The following is a 15,164-nucleotide window of genomic DNA, read 5'->3' as shown; positions in this document are numbered from 1 at the left end:
AGTAAAGTAACCTCTGTGAGCTTCAGTTTGCTCAGCTTTAACACAGGGTTAATGATAAGATAATTCAGGTAAAGCACCAAGCACGTAGCACCTGGGACCCACTCACAGTGAGCTCAAGGATCATTATAACCCTCCCTGCTTTCACCCCCACCCCCACCAAACTCGGTGTGACACTTGCGACCCCAGGGTTACCTCGTCGAATCTCATTTTGGCTCCTTCCACTCCAGGAAAGCCGCCACCGAGGTCCAAGATGTGCATCCTGTGCCCCAGCTCAGCACCCATTTCAAACACGAGCCGGGCATCTGAAATGGACTTGGCAAAGGCCTGTGGGTCAGGACAGCCACTGCCAATGTGAAAACTGGGAAGAGAGGAAGAGCCTCGGCTTACATGCAGGACCCCAAGTACCCACCACCTCAGCCCCAGCCGGGAGCAACCTCAGACAAGCACGCTGGACACTGTGCCCATTTTCCAGATGTAGTGATTAAGGGCCTAAAAGGTTAAATGTGTTGCCAAGGGCCAAGTAGCAAATGAGGAGTGGACAGGAGACTACAGCAAAGGTCCCTTGGCACTGGGTGCCTCACCCATCCCTCCATGCTGCCCCTGAGGCTAAGCCTTCTGAGATGAGGGCTAGGGCCCCAGAGTCAGCCGGATCTGATGTACATTCAAGCAGTGTGGCCTGCCCATGCTTTAGTTTCCCCATCTGTAAAGTGGGGATAAGATTCCACAGCATTTAGCACAATGAGGCATTTAGCCCAGTGCCTGGCACATCCTAAGTCCAGAATAAAGGAAAGCTATATTATTAGGTCCTCCATATGCCTCCCAGAAAACAAGCAGAGCCAAGGTGGACGACCTTCGGCCTCAGGTTGGGAAAACTCCTGCAAAGAAGGGTCCCTCCTAGATCCTCCTGGGACAGGACCTTCTGGGGATTGTGAGGTCGGGGCAGTGGGACACTCTAAACCTTCTTTCTTAAAGGGAGGAAACTCTCAAGTGGCAGAATTCCAGGCCCAGGGACAGGCCGGCCTTGGTGGCCCCAGGGGAGGTCTCACACAGAACTGATCAATTCCCAGGAAAGAAGAAGTGGGCATGGGTGGGGATGGCGGGGCTCCAGGGCACTTACCTCACACCCACCACCTCAACGTGGTCTCTCTTGGCATTTTCAAGCAGGTGTCTGCAGGATTTCAGTGACGCACCGAATTTGAGGTTCAGGCGGCTCAGGGAGTGGGAGTCATCAGTAGCAATGCTCAGAACCATCCTGAGGAGACACGCAGTGCACCTCTGCAGGGGGACCCTGCCTCCCCCACCCCAACCACATCTTCCCTGAGTCAAGGGAGGTGAACCCTCGTGGCTCAGAGCTACCCAACCCCATGGGGCCCTGACCCCTTCCTCCCCCTGCACAGCCTGTCAGCCTCTGAGTACTGTCCAATCAGTTCCCTAAACATCCCTGGGCACTTCCCTGGGGCCTCTGCCCTGGTCCCAACCTCACCAGTTCTCCCCTGGGCAGCCCTGCTTCCTCTGAATCAGCCTTTACACCAGCCGGGCTTTTCCAACTTTTTTTGTGTGAGGGGACTATTTATTTAAACAGTCTTATTGAGAACCCTGACATCCCCAGTATGTCAAACAGACAAAATGGAACCTAAGGCCCCCCTAGAAACCCCAGAGTGTCCAGTGACCAAGTGAGAGCCACATCCTGAGCAAAATGTCCAGCCCTGACCCCCTCCAAAGCCCACGTGCATTGAGCCCCTGCCCCGTGACTAGCGTCATTCACTTCTCCTCCACCCCTCGCACGTGGTGTATTCCAGCTTATCCCTCAAATTTCTGCTTATCCCTCAAATGCCCCGTGTGCTGCTTCTGACCTTCATGCGTTTGCTCGTGCAGTTCACTCTGATGCACTGTTTATGCCCTCCCCAGATGCTGTTCATTCCTCAAGACCCACCTCAAATGCCACTTCCTCCGTGAAACTTTCCCGACCATCCCTCTTGCTCCTTCTGCCATGACTTTGACCTCCAGAGTACCGTGGGTTGGCTCTGCCTGGGCAGTTATCCATCATTCCTACCTCTGTCCTAGTCAGGCTCTGGCATCCTGGGTCCAGTCCAGGAGTGTCTGCCCAACCTCCTGTGACTGTGGCTGGGTCCAGGGCAGGGTCCTCAGCCCCAACCCTACTCCACCCACTCCCTCCACCCTCATGCACAGCCTGGCCTCCCACATGAGTGGTTCTCAGCTTACTTGGCACTGGGGTGGCTTTTTACCACCTTTGCCAGCTCCATCTCGTTGTCAAAGCTCAGCAGCCGGACCCCATGCTTGGCAGCATACTTGATCTGTGCAATTTGCTTACAGGGGCTGGCGTAGATGATCTTACTGGCGGGGACACCAATATGCTGGACCAACTCCATCTCTGCCTGTGGGGTCCCAAAGGTGGTGATCAGGAAGCGCCAGGGCCTGCTGGGCCCACAGAGGCCAAGGAAGCACAGTTGAGGGGCAGAGTCGCAGCTATCCCTAGGGGAGGTACTTAAGAAGTGGGCCTTACTTTTAGACAATAGATATACAAAAACCAGGACTCCTGCTGGTTCACCATTGACAAGGAGGGCTGCCACGTACAGCTGTGCAGGTGGTGAACTGCACAATTCCAGGGAGGGAGGGATCCTATTCAGAGAATACATGGTGGATTTGTATGTTTATTACAACTTCCCAATACTAAAGCAACTCGCTCTAACAAAGCATCTCACTCAGTGTATTCACAATAATGGCATGTCTTAAGGAAGTGATACATATTCTAGTTCACACAAAGGCACTATCAGATTCATGGTGGCCCAGAAAACAGGTTTCTGACACATTTTTCTGGCAGAATTAAATGTTTAGAGAATACCACTTGATATATTAGAAAGTTCAACCAACCAAGAGTCTTTTTGACACAGGTAATCCAAGACCCAGAGACCTGCTTTGTGTATGGCACTGGGCTGGGTGGCTCCAGTAAGGCCCTCTCCCCACGGGGCCTCCTCTTCCACAACTTCCCAGAACAGTGCTCCACCCGATTGCTGCATTGATGATACAGACAACGATGATGATGGTGGTGACAGCAACCACAGTCACTGAGCACCTACCACAAGCAGGCACCGAATGTGATTTTTTTTTAAATATTTTTAAGTTTACTTTTTATTTTTTGAAGAGTGACTATGTATTTAGATTGGTTTTATTTCAGGGGGGAGGTAATTAGGTTTATTTATTCCTTTATTTTTAGAGGAGGTATTGGAGATTGAACCCAGGACCTTGTGCATGTTAAGCATGCGCTCTATCACTTGAGCTATACCCTCCCCCACCCTAATGTGATGCTTTACATCTCTGGGGACATTGGTAAGAGGACATTCCTTGGAATGATGGATGAGAGGAGGTCAGGAAATAATGGCTTAAGGAGTGGGAACCAAGGGAAAGAGACAAGTGAGTGCAGACAAGCAAGTGTGAACAAGTCGGTTTGGCCATAAAGAGGGAGCAAGATTGGGCTGGGGATGATGTGGTGCCCAGGGAAGGCTTTTTCAGATGGAGGATGCTGAGGGAGACAGCAAGAAAGGGCAAGGGATGGGGCAAGAAAGACGGCACAAGGTCCTTGGGACAGTGGGTGTGTGGACCTGAGCCCCGTACAAGGCACGGCTGGTGCCCTTGACCCTGGAGTCTGCCTGATGCTTATCTGTACACACAGCCCCAGCTCAGGCCTCACCCTAGGTCAGTGTCCACCAAGGCATGGTGCTGTACAGCGTGGCCACCAGCTCCGGCCAACCAGAAGAGGGCAGCCTCGGCCTTCTAAGAAAAGCTGTGCCTCCCTGAGCCACCTCTCAGTCTGGGCACCCAAGGGCTACATGAGCCCATGTACAGGGAGGGACCCCAGCTCCACCACTTCCTGCACGAGGACCTTGGAGAAGACAGCAGCAGTAGAGTCTGAGACCCCTAGCCATACTCAAGCGGGCCCTTACCAGTGCCTCCCTCAACCTCTGTGCCTCCTTTCCTCACATAGTAAATGTTTCTCACGGGGCTGTTGTCAGAACCACAGTAATAATAATTACCTCACAGGGTTCTTGCGAGAATAAAATGAGATCAAGTACAGAAAACACTTGGCAAAGCTCCTAGCACAAGAGTGCTCAGCAAACGGTAGATGCTTTTAACGTCCCCCACTGACTTCAAGGTCATTTCCTAACACCCCATGGCTCTGCTCTTTGGAGGCCAGCTCTGAAGCTTGAGGGCCAGGCACAGTGCCCCACCACTGGGTTTCCAGAAACGCAGGACTCTAGTCAGTGGGGTTTGGTCCTGTTTTTCATCCCTAGACCAAGGGGGCTGGAAAAGGGTCCCTGTCCTCCTTTGCCAGAGCAGAAGCCCGGCGTGCTGCAGAGGGGAGGTCCTGGCTCTACTCTCAGCAAGCTGTGTGCAGCTGGCCCCCCATTTCCTCAACTGCAAAATGATAATCTCTCCCCCTAGGAACCTCATGTGAGGCACACACGGAACTAGGCATGCAAAGCAAGAGCTGATGCAAAGGGGCTTTGTGGGTGTCACGACGGAGACTCACCTACCACTAAGGACAGTAATACACGTCTCTGATAAAGATGAACCTGCTGGTTCTGACCACCCACTGTGGTGCACACCTCTCTCCACCTGGAATCCCTCCAGCCCTGTCATCTTGCCCAGGTGAGCTTTCCTCTTGTCTCCTCCAGGATCCTTTCCTAGAATCCTCTGCACAACACCTAGCCACATTGCTGACCATGGTTTAAAAGGGGTTCCCCCTCAAAACAATCGTTATTAACCATTAAAAAAAATAACAGTAATGACAGTATCACAAATCAACACCCACCAAGCTTGCTGCCACCTCAGGGCCTTTGCACTTTCTGTTCTCTCTGCCTGGAATGCCCTTCCCCCAGTTATCTACCTGGCTTGATCCTTTGCTTCCTTTAGGTCTGTGTTCAAATTCCAGTGAAGCTTTCCCTGGCTAACCTATCTAAAAATACAATCCTTTCTCTCAACATCCATGTCTCTTTCCTACCTCCCTTCCCTGCTTTAATATTCTCCACAGCATTTGCTACCTAAAATACCATAGATTTTCATTGTTTAACTTGTTTGTTCTTTAGGAAGTAAGCTCCATGATAGAAGGGTCTTTTTGTTTTGTTCACTTGTTCATTCCTTACCTAGAAAAGTACTTGGCCCCACAGTAGGTGCTCAATAAATGAACAAGTATGTCCAAAGCTGTACTCTGAGGAAATGTCATAGCTTAAGGCTTTTACCAAGAATAGAAATAAAATAGATAAGCTAAGCAGGCAACTCAAGGAAAACAGAGTCTGTTTTAATCAACACTGTCTTGCCAGCCCTCCCTAGCACCATGTCTAGCACATTGCAGGACTCCAGTGAATAGAGAATGATAGTTAATAAGCAAAGTAAACCTAAAGAGAGCAGGGGGAATTAAGACAACAGCATTAATCAAATCCAAAAGGCTGTAGAACTGGGAACAACAACAAAACTCTAAAAGGATTAGTTAAGAAAATGTACAGTCACACATTATTAAGATTATAAAAGAAAAATTCTAAAAATTTCTAAAAATTCTAAAATTCTCTGGGGCTCCCCAAGCCCACAGGACATTTGAGGCTCTGTGATCCAGCTCCAGTTCCTCCCCTCAATGATAAAAAGGTGGTTTGGTTTTGTTTCAATTAGAAAAATACCATGTATAGCTCTATGCCAAGAAGTCTGAAGATCTCCATTAAAAAGGAGACCCACCTGCCCAGGGACACAGCACATGTGGTTCCAGTTTGGAACTTCAAGGCTGCCAAATTCCATGCTTATTTCTCCCTCCCTCACCCCTTAAGCCCCTCCCAAGTGGTGGCCCTTCCCAGAGATCAGGGGCCAACTGCAGGTCACTCCTGCTTCCCTAGGTCCACCCGCAGCAGCCAGGCCCTGTGTTTAGTAAGCAGCGGGGGTCAGTGTGCCGGTGCGGGGCAGAGGCTCACCTTGTTGGCACAGCTGAAGCCAAGCCCCAGCTCAGCCAGGACCTTCAGCACGCCTGAGCTGCTGTTGCACTTGACAGCGTAAAAGGGTCGGACTCGCGGCAGGCACTTCAGAAAGCAGAAGTGCTTCCTCACTACGGCACCCAGGTCGGCCACGAAGAAAGCAGCAACCTCATCCTGCACAACAAGAAGGGTGAATATGAGATCTCACCCAGCTCCTGCCTTGGGCTGCATCCACAGTCCTCCCAAGTACCTCCTAAGGACCCTGCTCTAAAATTCTCTGGGGCTCCCCAAGCCTACAGGACATTTGAGGCTCTGTGATCCAGCTCCAGTCCCTCCCCTCACTGCAGCTCAAACTCTAGCTCTATCCTGATCATTTGCCTACCTCCCAGCCTTTATTCCCCACCCGCCGTGCCCTCCAGGGAGAATACCCTTCCCCAACAGGTGTCTGGCAAATGAGACCTAATCTACCTTCAAGTTTCAGCTGAAATGCCACCTTCCCTTAAACCAATAAGGAAACTCTCTGCCACTGCATTTTGCACATGCTTCCAAAGTATCAGAACTGTGTATATACACATCTGTCTTCTCCAAAAAACAGATAAATTCCTTGAAGACCAAAGCTATGGCCTACAGCCACTGCCTTTCACATTTAGGTGCTCAGCGAAGCCTTGGTGTAGTCCCACTGCCACCGCAAGCCATTCCTGTGGACAGCTGGTTGCTGAAGGTTAACATATACGAGGCCATGGGTGACACAACACGACTTAAACCTTTCCTGGGACTCAGCTTCTCTTTTAGGCAACACTTTCTTTTACTGACACCCACTTGGTGTCTGACTAAGCATCCTTATGCAAATATACCAAGGGACAGAGATGACCAGACAGGGTCTAGCCTTAAAGGGGCTTGGGTCTGGAGGAAACTAATCCCTTATGCAATTACAAGCCCATTCCATTAATGCTACATGGGACTTTCCACAAAATGCAGTAGGGGCCACAGAGAAGGAAAGTACAAAATGTACCTGGGGCAATCAGGAAAAGGTGACAGGAAAGGATGAGTAATAAGTAATGAGAAGAAATAGATAAGAGGGAGAAAGGCTGGGAGAAGGGTGTTCCAGGCAGAAGGAAGAGTCTGGGCAAAGGACTGATAATGGAGCACATGGAATCATCCAGAAATATGAGGAGAGTAGTTCAGCTCTGATGGATATGTGCTGTGGGAAATATGTGCCATGGGAAAAGCCAGAATTGGGACTATGAAGGCAGAGGGGTTCTGACTTGGATCCTGTAGGTAGTGAGAATCTGCCAAAGAATTCTGATTTTGAGCAGGGCTATGCTAAAGTTGAAGGGGTGGGATGCGTCAGGGAAAAGGTTAGGGGGCCTTTAGAGATGAAGCCTAAACAACAAAGTGAAGTTCCAGAAAAGCACACTGAAGGGTAATTTAAGGAGCTAAGTTCACAGAGCTTGGTGATGCCCAGGTGTGGGACGGGGAAGCGAAGACTCCCAGGTTCTGACCTAGAGGGCTGGGTGGATGGTGGTGGTGTTGTTCATGAAGGAAGGGAACACAGGACGAGCAGGTCCAGGGACAAGGACCAGGAACTGGTGATGAAATAGCCCGTCTCTTGGAAATAGCAAGGATTGAATGCCAAATAAGTGAAAGAATAAGATGAGGGCCCTAGGGGGGGCGCTGGGCCTGCTGAGGGGGACAGAGGACCCATCCCCCACTCCCAGACCCTCACCTTGGTGGCCTGTGAGGCCCCCAGAGTGAGCTCCTCCAGCAGGTCTTGGGTGCTGAAGCCCTCCTCCACCATCACAAAGTCCGTTTCATTCAGGTAGCCAGCCATGCCGAGGAGAAGCCGATGGGCTGGATGGAGCTGCCGCTTCCTCTGGCCGCCTTAAAAAGTATGCAACACACTGCGGGCAAGAGAGTGAGGGGGCTGCTGGGGGGCTGGCCTCCCCTGCACCCCTCACTTCCCCTGGCCAAGGCACCCAGTCCTGTCACATCCAGCCCTCAGCACAAGCCTGCGGAGCTCTGGTTCACTGGGAAGACGGGGAATGATCAGGAATCCTGTACTAGGACTATGTATTATCTGCCTAGATGTCACTGCCTCTCCAAGCCTCAGTTTCTCCATCTGTAAAATGGATGAATTGTTTTGGCGATCCTTTCCAGTTCTGAAATTCGAGTTTTGGTAAAAAGGGAAAGAATGAGAGAGAAGGAGCAGGAAAGTCGAGTGGGGAAGTTTCCAAATGCTCCCCATCCTGACCACGCCCACCTAAAGTGGCTGCAGGTAGCTGTACCAAGGACTCTAAGCCAGAGTGCTTTCCATTGGGTGGCCTTTGGTACGTCCCGTCCCCCTCTTGGAACCTCAGTTTCCCCGTTTGTAAACAGGGGCCGGGCTGGTCCTGATGTGCTAGGATTCTAAGCGTGCATGGGGGCCCCACATAGTGGGTGGGGACCCCGGGCTCCCTGGCAAGATCCGAAGACTGCGGTTCCGTCTGGCTGATCCCTCCTGGGTGTAGATTCGAAGTCCCGCCCCCCTAAACCCCCTTACCAAGCCCCGTGCTCCTTCGCGGGGGCCAGAGCCAGGCGCGCTGCTAGGGGGGGTCGCCGGTGACCTCGAAACTTGCGCAACACCCCAAGGAGGAGTGGCAGTTGCGGAGCCGAGGCCCCTGCTGAGAGGAGGCAAGAGGGGCCAGGGAGCAGGTCAACACTGGAGCCGAGGGCGCCCGCTCCCCGAGGCTCCCGGAGCCACTCCCGGCACTGGCCTTAAAACGCATTTACACGGCTTCGGTCCATAGGTCTCCCCAGCGAGTGAATCGGATTCTCGGCGCCTCCTCTCGCTGGCTCCCCCCGGCTCCGGCCCCGCGGCCTGCGCCCCGCCCGCCCAGCAGCCACCGACCCCACGCCACGCCTTCCTTCCACCGCCCACTTATATAAGCCCCGCCCAGACCCCGCCCCTAGTGCTCAGGCCCCGCCTCCGCTCTGCGGCACCTCCGTAGCCCTGGTAACTGGGTGCCGCCATCCCATTGGTCGATTCCGACATAAAGCGTTCAACTCTGCGAGACAACCCGGCAAACCTGAGCCTCAGTCCTCCCGAGAAGCCTCCGCAGCCACCCTACGCTAGGAAATCGGAACTGCAGGGCGACCCGCTCAGAATCACGAGCGTCCACTAGGTGAGACGCTTAGCTCCTGGATCTTGGATCTTAGAGAGTGGGCAGGAAGCCAAGAGGTTTCCTGTTTGCTCCGGGAAGCCTTTTCTGTGACGACCTCATTTCAATGGTGCCTCTCCTCTCCTATCTGGTAAACTGCCCGTTCATCCCTGGAAGCCCAGGTCAAATAACTTCTCCTTGTATTAATTTTCTAGTAAAATTCTTTTTATTTAATTGCCTCTTCCAACATCGTCTCTGATTCTTCCAACTCAAAACCCAGCTGAAATAATCTTCAGAGATCCTTCCTGTGACGTTCCCAACTGAGGGCAGTCCCTTCCTTCATCCTACCTTCTGATCGGACCAACTCCTACTCACCTCTCAAATCAAATATGTCTCCCTCTCCAAGAAGCATCCTTTGACTTCCTCAATGCAAAGCGTTTCTTCTCTTTTACACCTAATGAACTCATGCTCCTACACATCCATCAAAGCCCAGTATAATGTCACCTCCCCTGTTGAGCCTCCCATGATTTTCCTAACCTGGAGGAACAATGGAACTCACAGCATTTATATCTGTGTGGACTCCTCACTCTGTTGGCCTTTGTTACCTATCGTATGAGATTCCTGTTTTTGCTTTAAACTTCTTTATACTTCCCAGCTAGTCTGTGAGCTCCCAAGGGCAGGATCTGAGTGCCTGGCTCCTCAGAGCACCCAGCGCCTGGCGTAAACAAGAGTACTGAGGAAGATTCAACATCTGTGCTACTAATCCAAAAGTTCTTCTCAAACAGTAATTGTACAGTAACAGCCAAGACATTTTTGAAAAAGAAGAAAGAGGATGTCCTCTACCAGATATCAAAATATTTTATAAAGCTATGGTCTTTAAAACCACATAGTGCTGGCACTTAGAGAATTCAGTATACAATGAAGGCAGCATTTCAGATCAGCAGGGCCAAAGGGCTTTTAGTCTGACTTATGGGTTCATGTCCCCTGTCAGGCGGTAGGCTTCTTGAAAGCGAGAGGTGTTTCTTGTTCTGCATCTTGTACAACCTAATCAAAGCATGCTCATCACACAGATGGTGCAGAGTAGTGACCATGGAGTCTGGAAGCGACGTTTTCTGTTCTGCCCCCTGACCCCCAGCTTGGCCACATAACTGCTGGATATCCTTGGTTGGATCATCCTGCTGAGACCAGGGTCACTTCTGCCTGGCTTGATTTACCCATATGAACTGAGAGGGTTCAGACTGAATGATTTCTCTGGGCCCTTCTGCCTGGAACATTTTTGCCTTCAATGCATAGGCACAGCCTTTCAGGAGGCAGTCACCTTTACTAAAAGGGTCATTTGCAGGTCCATGTTTTGAGAGGTTTGTAGTCATTTGTAGCATAGTATGAATTAGTGACTGAAGCCCTCCTAAGAACAAGCATCTCTTGATTGAGAGGGAGTAGATCTCAAAGGGAGTCCTCAAGAAAAGACAACAGTAAGAGAAGGGGAGGGACACCCAAACAAACTTTGTCTCTACTCTTTTTTCTAATCATTCTTTGAGCTGGCTGTATTTGGATGTCATGGTCTAAGTCAGCCTCACTACCTCTTTTCATCACCTGGTACATAATAGATACATTCAGTATGTTTACTGAATTAATCAATAAAGGTAAAAAGAAACAAACCATAATCCAATCTGTCCACTTGTAATCTGTCAAGTCAGAGCAGAAAATTCTGTCCCCTGGGCTGTATACTAATAAGCTGTGGATTTATCTTTTTCCCTACTGGATATGTGATGTCACTGAATCTCCATGACAACCTTATGTCATAGGGGCTATAATTGTCCCCATTTTACAGGTGAGGAATCTGCAATTCAGAGAAGTTTAGTAACTTACCCAGGGTCACACAGCAAGGAAGGGTGGGGCCAGAATTTAAACCCATCTGGCCTGAATTTAACCTTCATGCTTAACTGCCAACCAGTGGCTGACCATTCAGACCCCAGCTCAAAAAAAGTCACCCAGTCATCCTGCTGGCATCCATTACAAAGGCTGGTTGGTGGCTCTATTCCTGCTGTAGTCTCTCATGTCACTTTATCCATTGATGCTACGCAGAGCACTCAAGAATGTATTACTGAAGCAGGACAAAGAGCCTTTGATCTTTGGCCAGAATCATGTCAGTCAATTTCAACCTGTTCTTCCTAAACCAATCATAAGTGTAATCATAAACACTGCAATAATTAAAGTGCCTTCTGTATACATATAACTGGAGAGTTTGTAAAATGCTTTCCAGTTCATCATTTTATTCGGGCTTCCCAGTACTTTATGGAATTGGATATCAGTTAAACGTAGTTTGGCTGAGGAAAATAGAAAAGCCAAAAGTAACAGAGCCATAGACAAACACAGGTTTATTCTAATATGTGTGCAGTATATACCACTGGAGGTGAGCAGTCCAAACCTTGTGTGGCGGCTCCACAAAGTCATCATGAACCATGGTGCCTCCTCTCTTTCAACTCTGCCATCCTCACTACCTGGCTTCTAGCCTCATTGTCCAAAATGGCTGCAAGGGCTCCAGCCACATTCCTAGGGCTAATATTTAACTAGTCCACACGAATGTGACCAGACAAATTGTTCATGGTCAGTGTCCTTTCTGATCAATCAGTGCCCATCTCCATACTGATTGTTAAATATTTTAAACACCAACCTTGCACATTTCAGGCAGGAGGAATCAGCCACCCCCAAATTCCACATGTGTTAATTTCCCAGGGATGCCTTAAAAAGGTACCAGACATTGGGTGGCTTAAAAGAAGAGATATTTATCATCTTACAGTTCTGAAGGCTAGAATTCCAGAATCGAAGTGTTGGCAATATCATGCTCTGTCTGATGATTCTAGGGGACAACCCTTCCTTGCCCTTTCTATCTTCTGGTGTCCACTGGTGTGAATGAAAAATACTACAAACCATTATCAGTAAATAAAGAATGCTGAAGCCATCAAGTCGTCAGCTGCTGCCGCCACTCCCCTGCAGTGAAGATCAGCCTGCAGCCTGGCCTCTGGAGCCTGAGGGGACTCAGAATATGAAAGGACAGGATGCTGGCCCTAGATAGCTAGATTCTTGTCAAAGGAATGATTTCAATGAGCCCAAATGTTTGCTCCCTCCCATACATAGAAAAATGCTAAATTCTTTAACTTGAGATGTCTGGTTTTTTTCAGTTAACAAGGAATCTTTTAATGTTCCGACTACCTGGTCTTTGTTGTAAAACTCCTATATATCCTGGTTCCTCCCCTACCTCTACAGAGCAGTCCCTCAGAGTGATCTGGGAGGCTGTCATCCCGGGCTCCAAGGGGTTTGAGTCCTCAGAAATGTCCACTGAATAAAACGTAACTCTCAGCTTTCAGGCTGTGCATTTCTTTCAGTTGACGCTGGCAATCCTTTGTGCTCTTTGGCTTATAGGTGCATCACCCCAGTCACACGGCTATCTTCTTTTCCCTGTGCCTTCACGTCATCTTCCCTGTGTACATGTCAGTCTCTGTGACCAAATTTTCCCTTTTAATAAGGACTCCAGTCATATTGGATTAGGGCCCACCTGAACCTAGATCAAGCAGATAGCTAGATATGAGCAGAGAAAGGAGGGCACAGGTCAAATGGCAGGAAACCATACCTCTTGTGAATAACAGGGGTCCTTGGGCAGACAGAGAAAAGCAGGAACCTCCAGACTGATAAGAAATCACACAATTTGGGGTAACATTTTGTCTGTCCTGGAGGCAGACAAAAAAATGTGGGAAAAGACAGGAATCTCCCACATCTGAATGTACCTTTTGCTCATTATGCCCTCATTACAATAAAAGTAGCTTTTCATAGGAAGGACCCATCATGCACCAAAGTCTTGACACTCCTAATGAAGACTGAAATGAAATAAGGACAAATATCCCTCCTCCCTTCGGAAAGGTGGAGCTAGGATGAAAATCTGCAAATATGATCCCAAACCCCCCCTCCCCAATGAATATTCCACCCATTCATTTTTACACCCTGTATCACCAGCTTGCCAAAGAAACTCAGCACAGCACTTACCTGAGTCTGCCCACTCTCCCCTTGAGAGCATCCTATCACTAAATAAATCCTCATTCCACTTTCCTGACCTCTGTGTCTCATCTCTGAATTCTTTCTGCAACAAGACAAGAACTACTCTCAATGACCTCATTTTAACTAGATTACCTGTGTAAAGACCCTATATCCAAATACAGTCATATTCTGTGATACTGGGGGTTAGAACGTTAACTCATCTTTGGCGGGGGGGGGCACAATTCAAGCCATACCAGCATCCAATACTTCCTTTCATATCATTGGATAAAACATAGATACACAATGCCACATAGCTGCAAGGGAGGCAGGAAGGAGTAGTCTTTAGTTGGGTGCATTGTTGCTTCCTCCCACCCTGAATAAAGTCAAAATAGTAAAGAAGAAAGGGAGACTGGATGTTGTGTGGAGACTGGGAGACTCTGCCATGAATAGGAAAGATTATTTCCTCCTTTTACAGATCAGTATACCAGTTCAGAATGATTATGGGATTTACTTCGTTGGGAGAGGTGACAGAAAAGTAAATAAACATTTACTGAGCACCCATTGGATGACAGGCACCATGCTGAATGCATGATTGCATTTAATCTTTAGGCAACCCTGCAAGATAGGCATGATTAGTCCCATTTTACAGATGACAAAATTGTGATTAAATCCTTTGTCTAGTGAGTAACAGAGCTTGGGCTTAACTCTAGTCTGAATGATTTTATGCCTATGAGATGCACCCTGGGAATGCAGCATGAAGCCAGAACAAAGAATGCTGAGACCAAGCCAAGAGCAAATAGCAGGAGACCTGAGAGAGGATAAAACTCAGAGTCAGACACAAGACAAATTGGCAGAAAAGGCATCCTCCCCAAGTCAGCCCTGCAAACTCCCTGAAGACATCAGTGAGATGGAGACCTTGAAGTAATCAGAAATCAGAAACTGCAAGCAGCATTAGGCATTGTTAGGTCAGAGCTGTCTTCAAGCCCAGATGGAAACTAAGTACTAACAGTAGCCACACCTTTATTGAGCATCTGTTATGCTCCAGGCACCGTATTGTGTGCTTAATTATAAAAATAGCAGCTAAGATTGCCAGAGCACTTACTATCTTGCAGCCTTGTGGCAAGATTTATATAACCTTTAACCTCACAACAACCCGATAAGGTTTGTGCTACTAGTATTACAGGGCAAGAGACAGCTAAAGAGGCTAACTCACCCGCTCAAGGTCACACAGCGAGTAAGGGGCACCAAAATGCTACACGCATTTTCTCCAGCCTCACAACAAGCCTGCAGGGTGGGAATTATTACTCTTATTTCACAGTGGAGGAACCTGAGGCCCAGAGAGGCCAGGTGATTCACCCAGGATCACACAACGGTAAGTGGCAGAGCGTGGATCCAAACTTAGGGCTGTGCACCGATGAGGAACTTGAAATGGTGCGGCCCAGGGTTGTGTTGGAGCAGACTCTGTACCCCAACTCTTGGAACCCCCAAATTCTAGTTATTAGGTGACACGGAGGCAGGCACACCAGAGACCCAGTCTGTACCTCAGAGCCCAGCCCGGGACCCAGCACCAAGGAGGCAAAGCTTGAGTGTGTTGACTGAATGTGGAATTATAGTCACAACCTTTCCCTAGACAGATAGGATGGTAAGATGCTGAATTTAGTACTTCGGATTTCTTTAGGTTTATTTTCACTCTCTTTTAGGCTGAACACATATGTGAAAAAATAATAATGGTGTGCGGCAATTAAGAAATTCACACACTATCTCTCAAGCAGACCTGAGTCATTTCTGACAAATGTGATAAGGAAACAACAAAAACTGAATGAAAAAAAATATTCACCTGAAAATTCTCACTTTGTCCAACTGCTGTCTCCGGAGACATCTGGGAGAAGAATGAGAAAAGATGTTGATTCTTCTGTGTTCTCAATGGTTCTCAGATGGATGTGCATGAGAAGCACCTGGCAGCCTTGTTAAAAGACCGAGTTCTGGGCCCCATCTTAGAGTTTCTGATTCAGGAAGTCTG

The 15,164-nt window shown here is 48.9% G+C and overlaps 1 protein-coding gene across 5 annotated transcripts in view; it reads right to left on the bottom strand.

Annotated features, from left to right (window-relative positions):
- AZIN2 (antizyme inhibitor 2) overlaps nt 1-8,874 on the bottom strand; it is a 31,894-nt gene extending 23,020 nt beyond the window's left edge. Inside the window, exons 1-7 of one of the 5 annotated variants that reach the window (XM_032493889.1) lie at nt 8,729-8,874; nt 8,515-8,635; nt 7,702-7,876; nt 5,976-6,149; nt 2,224-2,396; nt 1,118-1,252; nt 193-358 (exon numbers count right to left, since the gene is read on the bottom strand). In XM_032493889.1, the coding sequence (XP_032349780.1) occupies nt 193-358; nt 1,118-1,252; nt 2,224-2,396; nt 5,976-6,149; nt 7,702-7,806 (753 nt within the window). In that variant the 5' untranslated portion in view covers nt 7,807-7,876; nt 8,515-8,635; nt 8,729-8,874. Of the gene's footprint in view, nt 1-192; nt 359-1,117; nt 1,253-2,223; nt 2,397-5,975; nt 6,150-7,701; nt 7,877-8,514 lie in introns of all 5 variants that reach the window. The other 4 variants (XM_032493892.1, XM_032493891.1, XM_032493890.1 and 1 more) reach the window with 4 other exon arrangements.
- Nucleotides 8,875-15,164: the final 6,290 nt, after the last annotated feature.

This window comes from Camelus ferus, chromosome 13 (genome assembly GCF_009834535.1).
Source record: "Camelus ferus isolate YT-003-E chromosome 13, BCGSAC_Cfer_1.0, whole genome shotgun sequence".
In the NCBI taxonomy this organism is placed as follows: domain Eukaryota; kingdom Metazoa; phylum Chordata; class Mammalia; order Artiodactyla; family Camelidae; genus Camelus; species Camelus ferus.
Note: the sequence above shows the minus strand (reverse complement) of the source record. Positions and strands in the feature narration are given on the sequence as shown.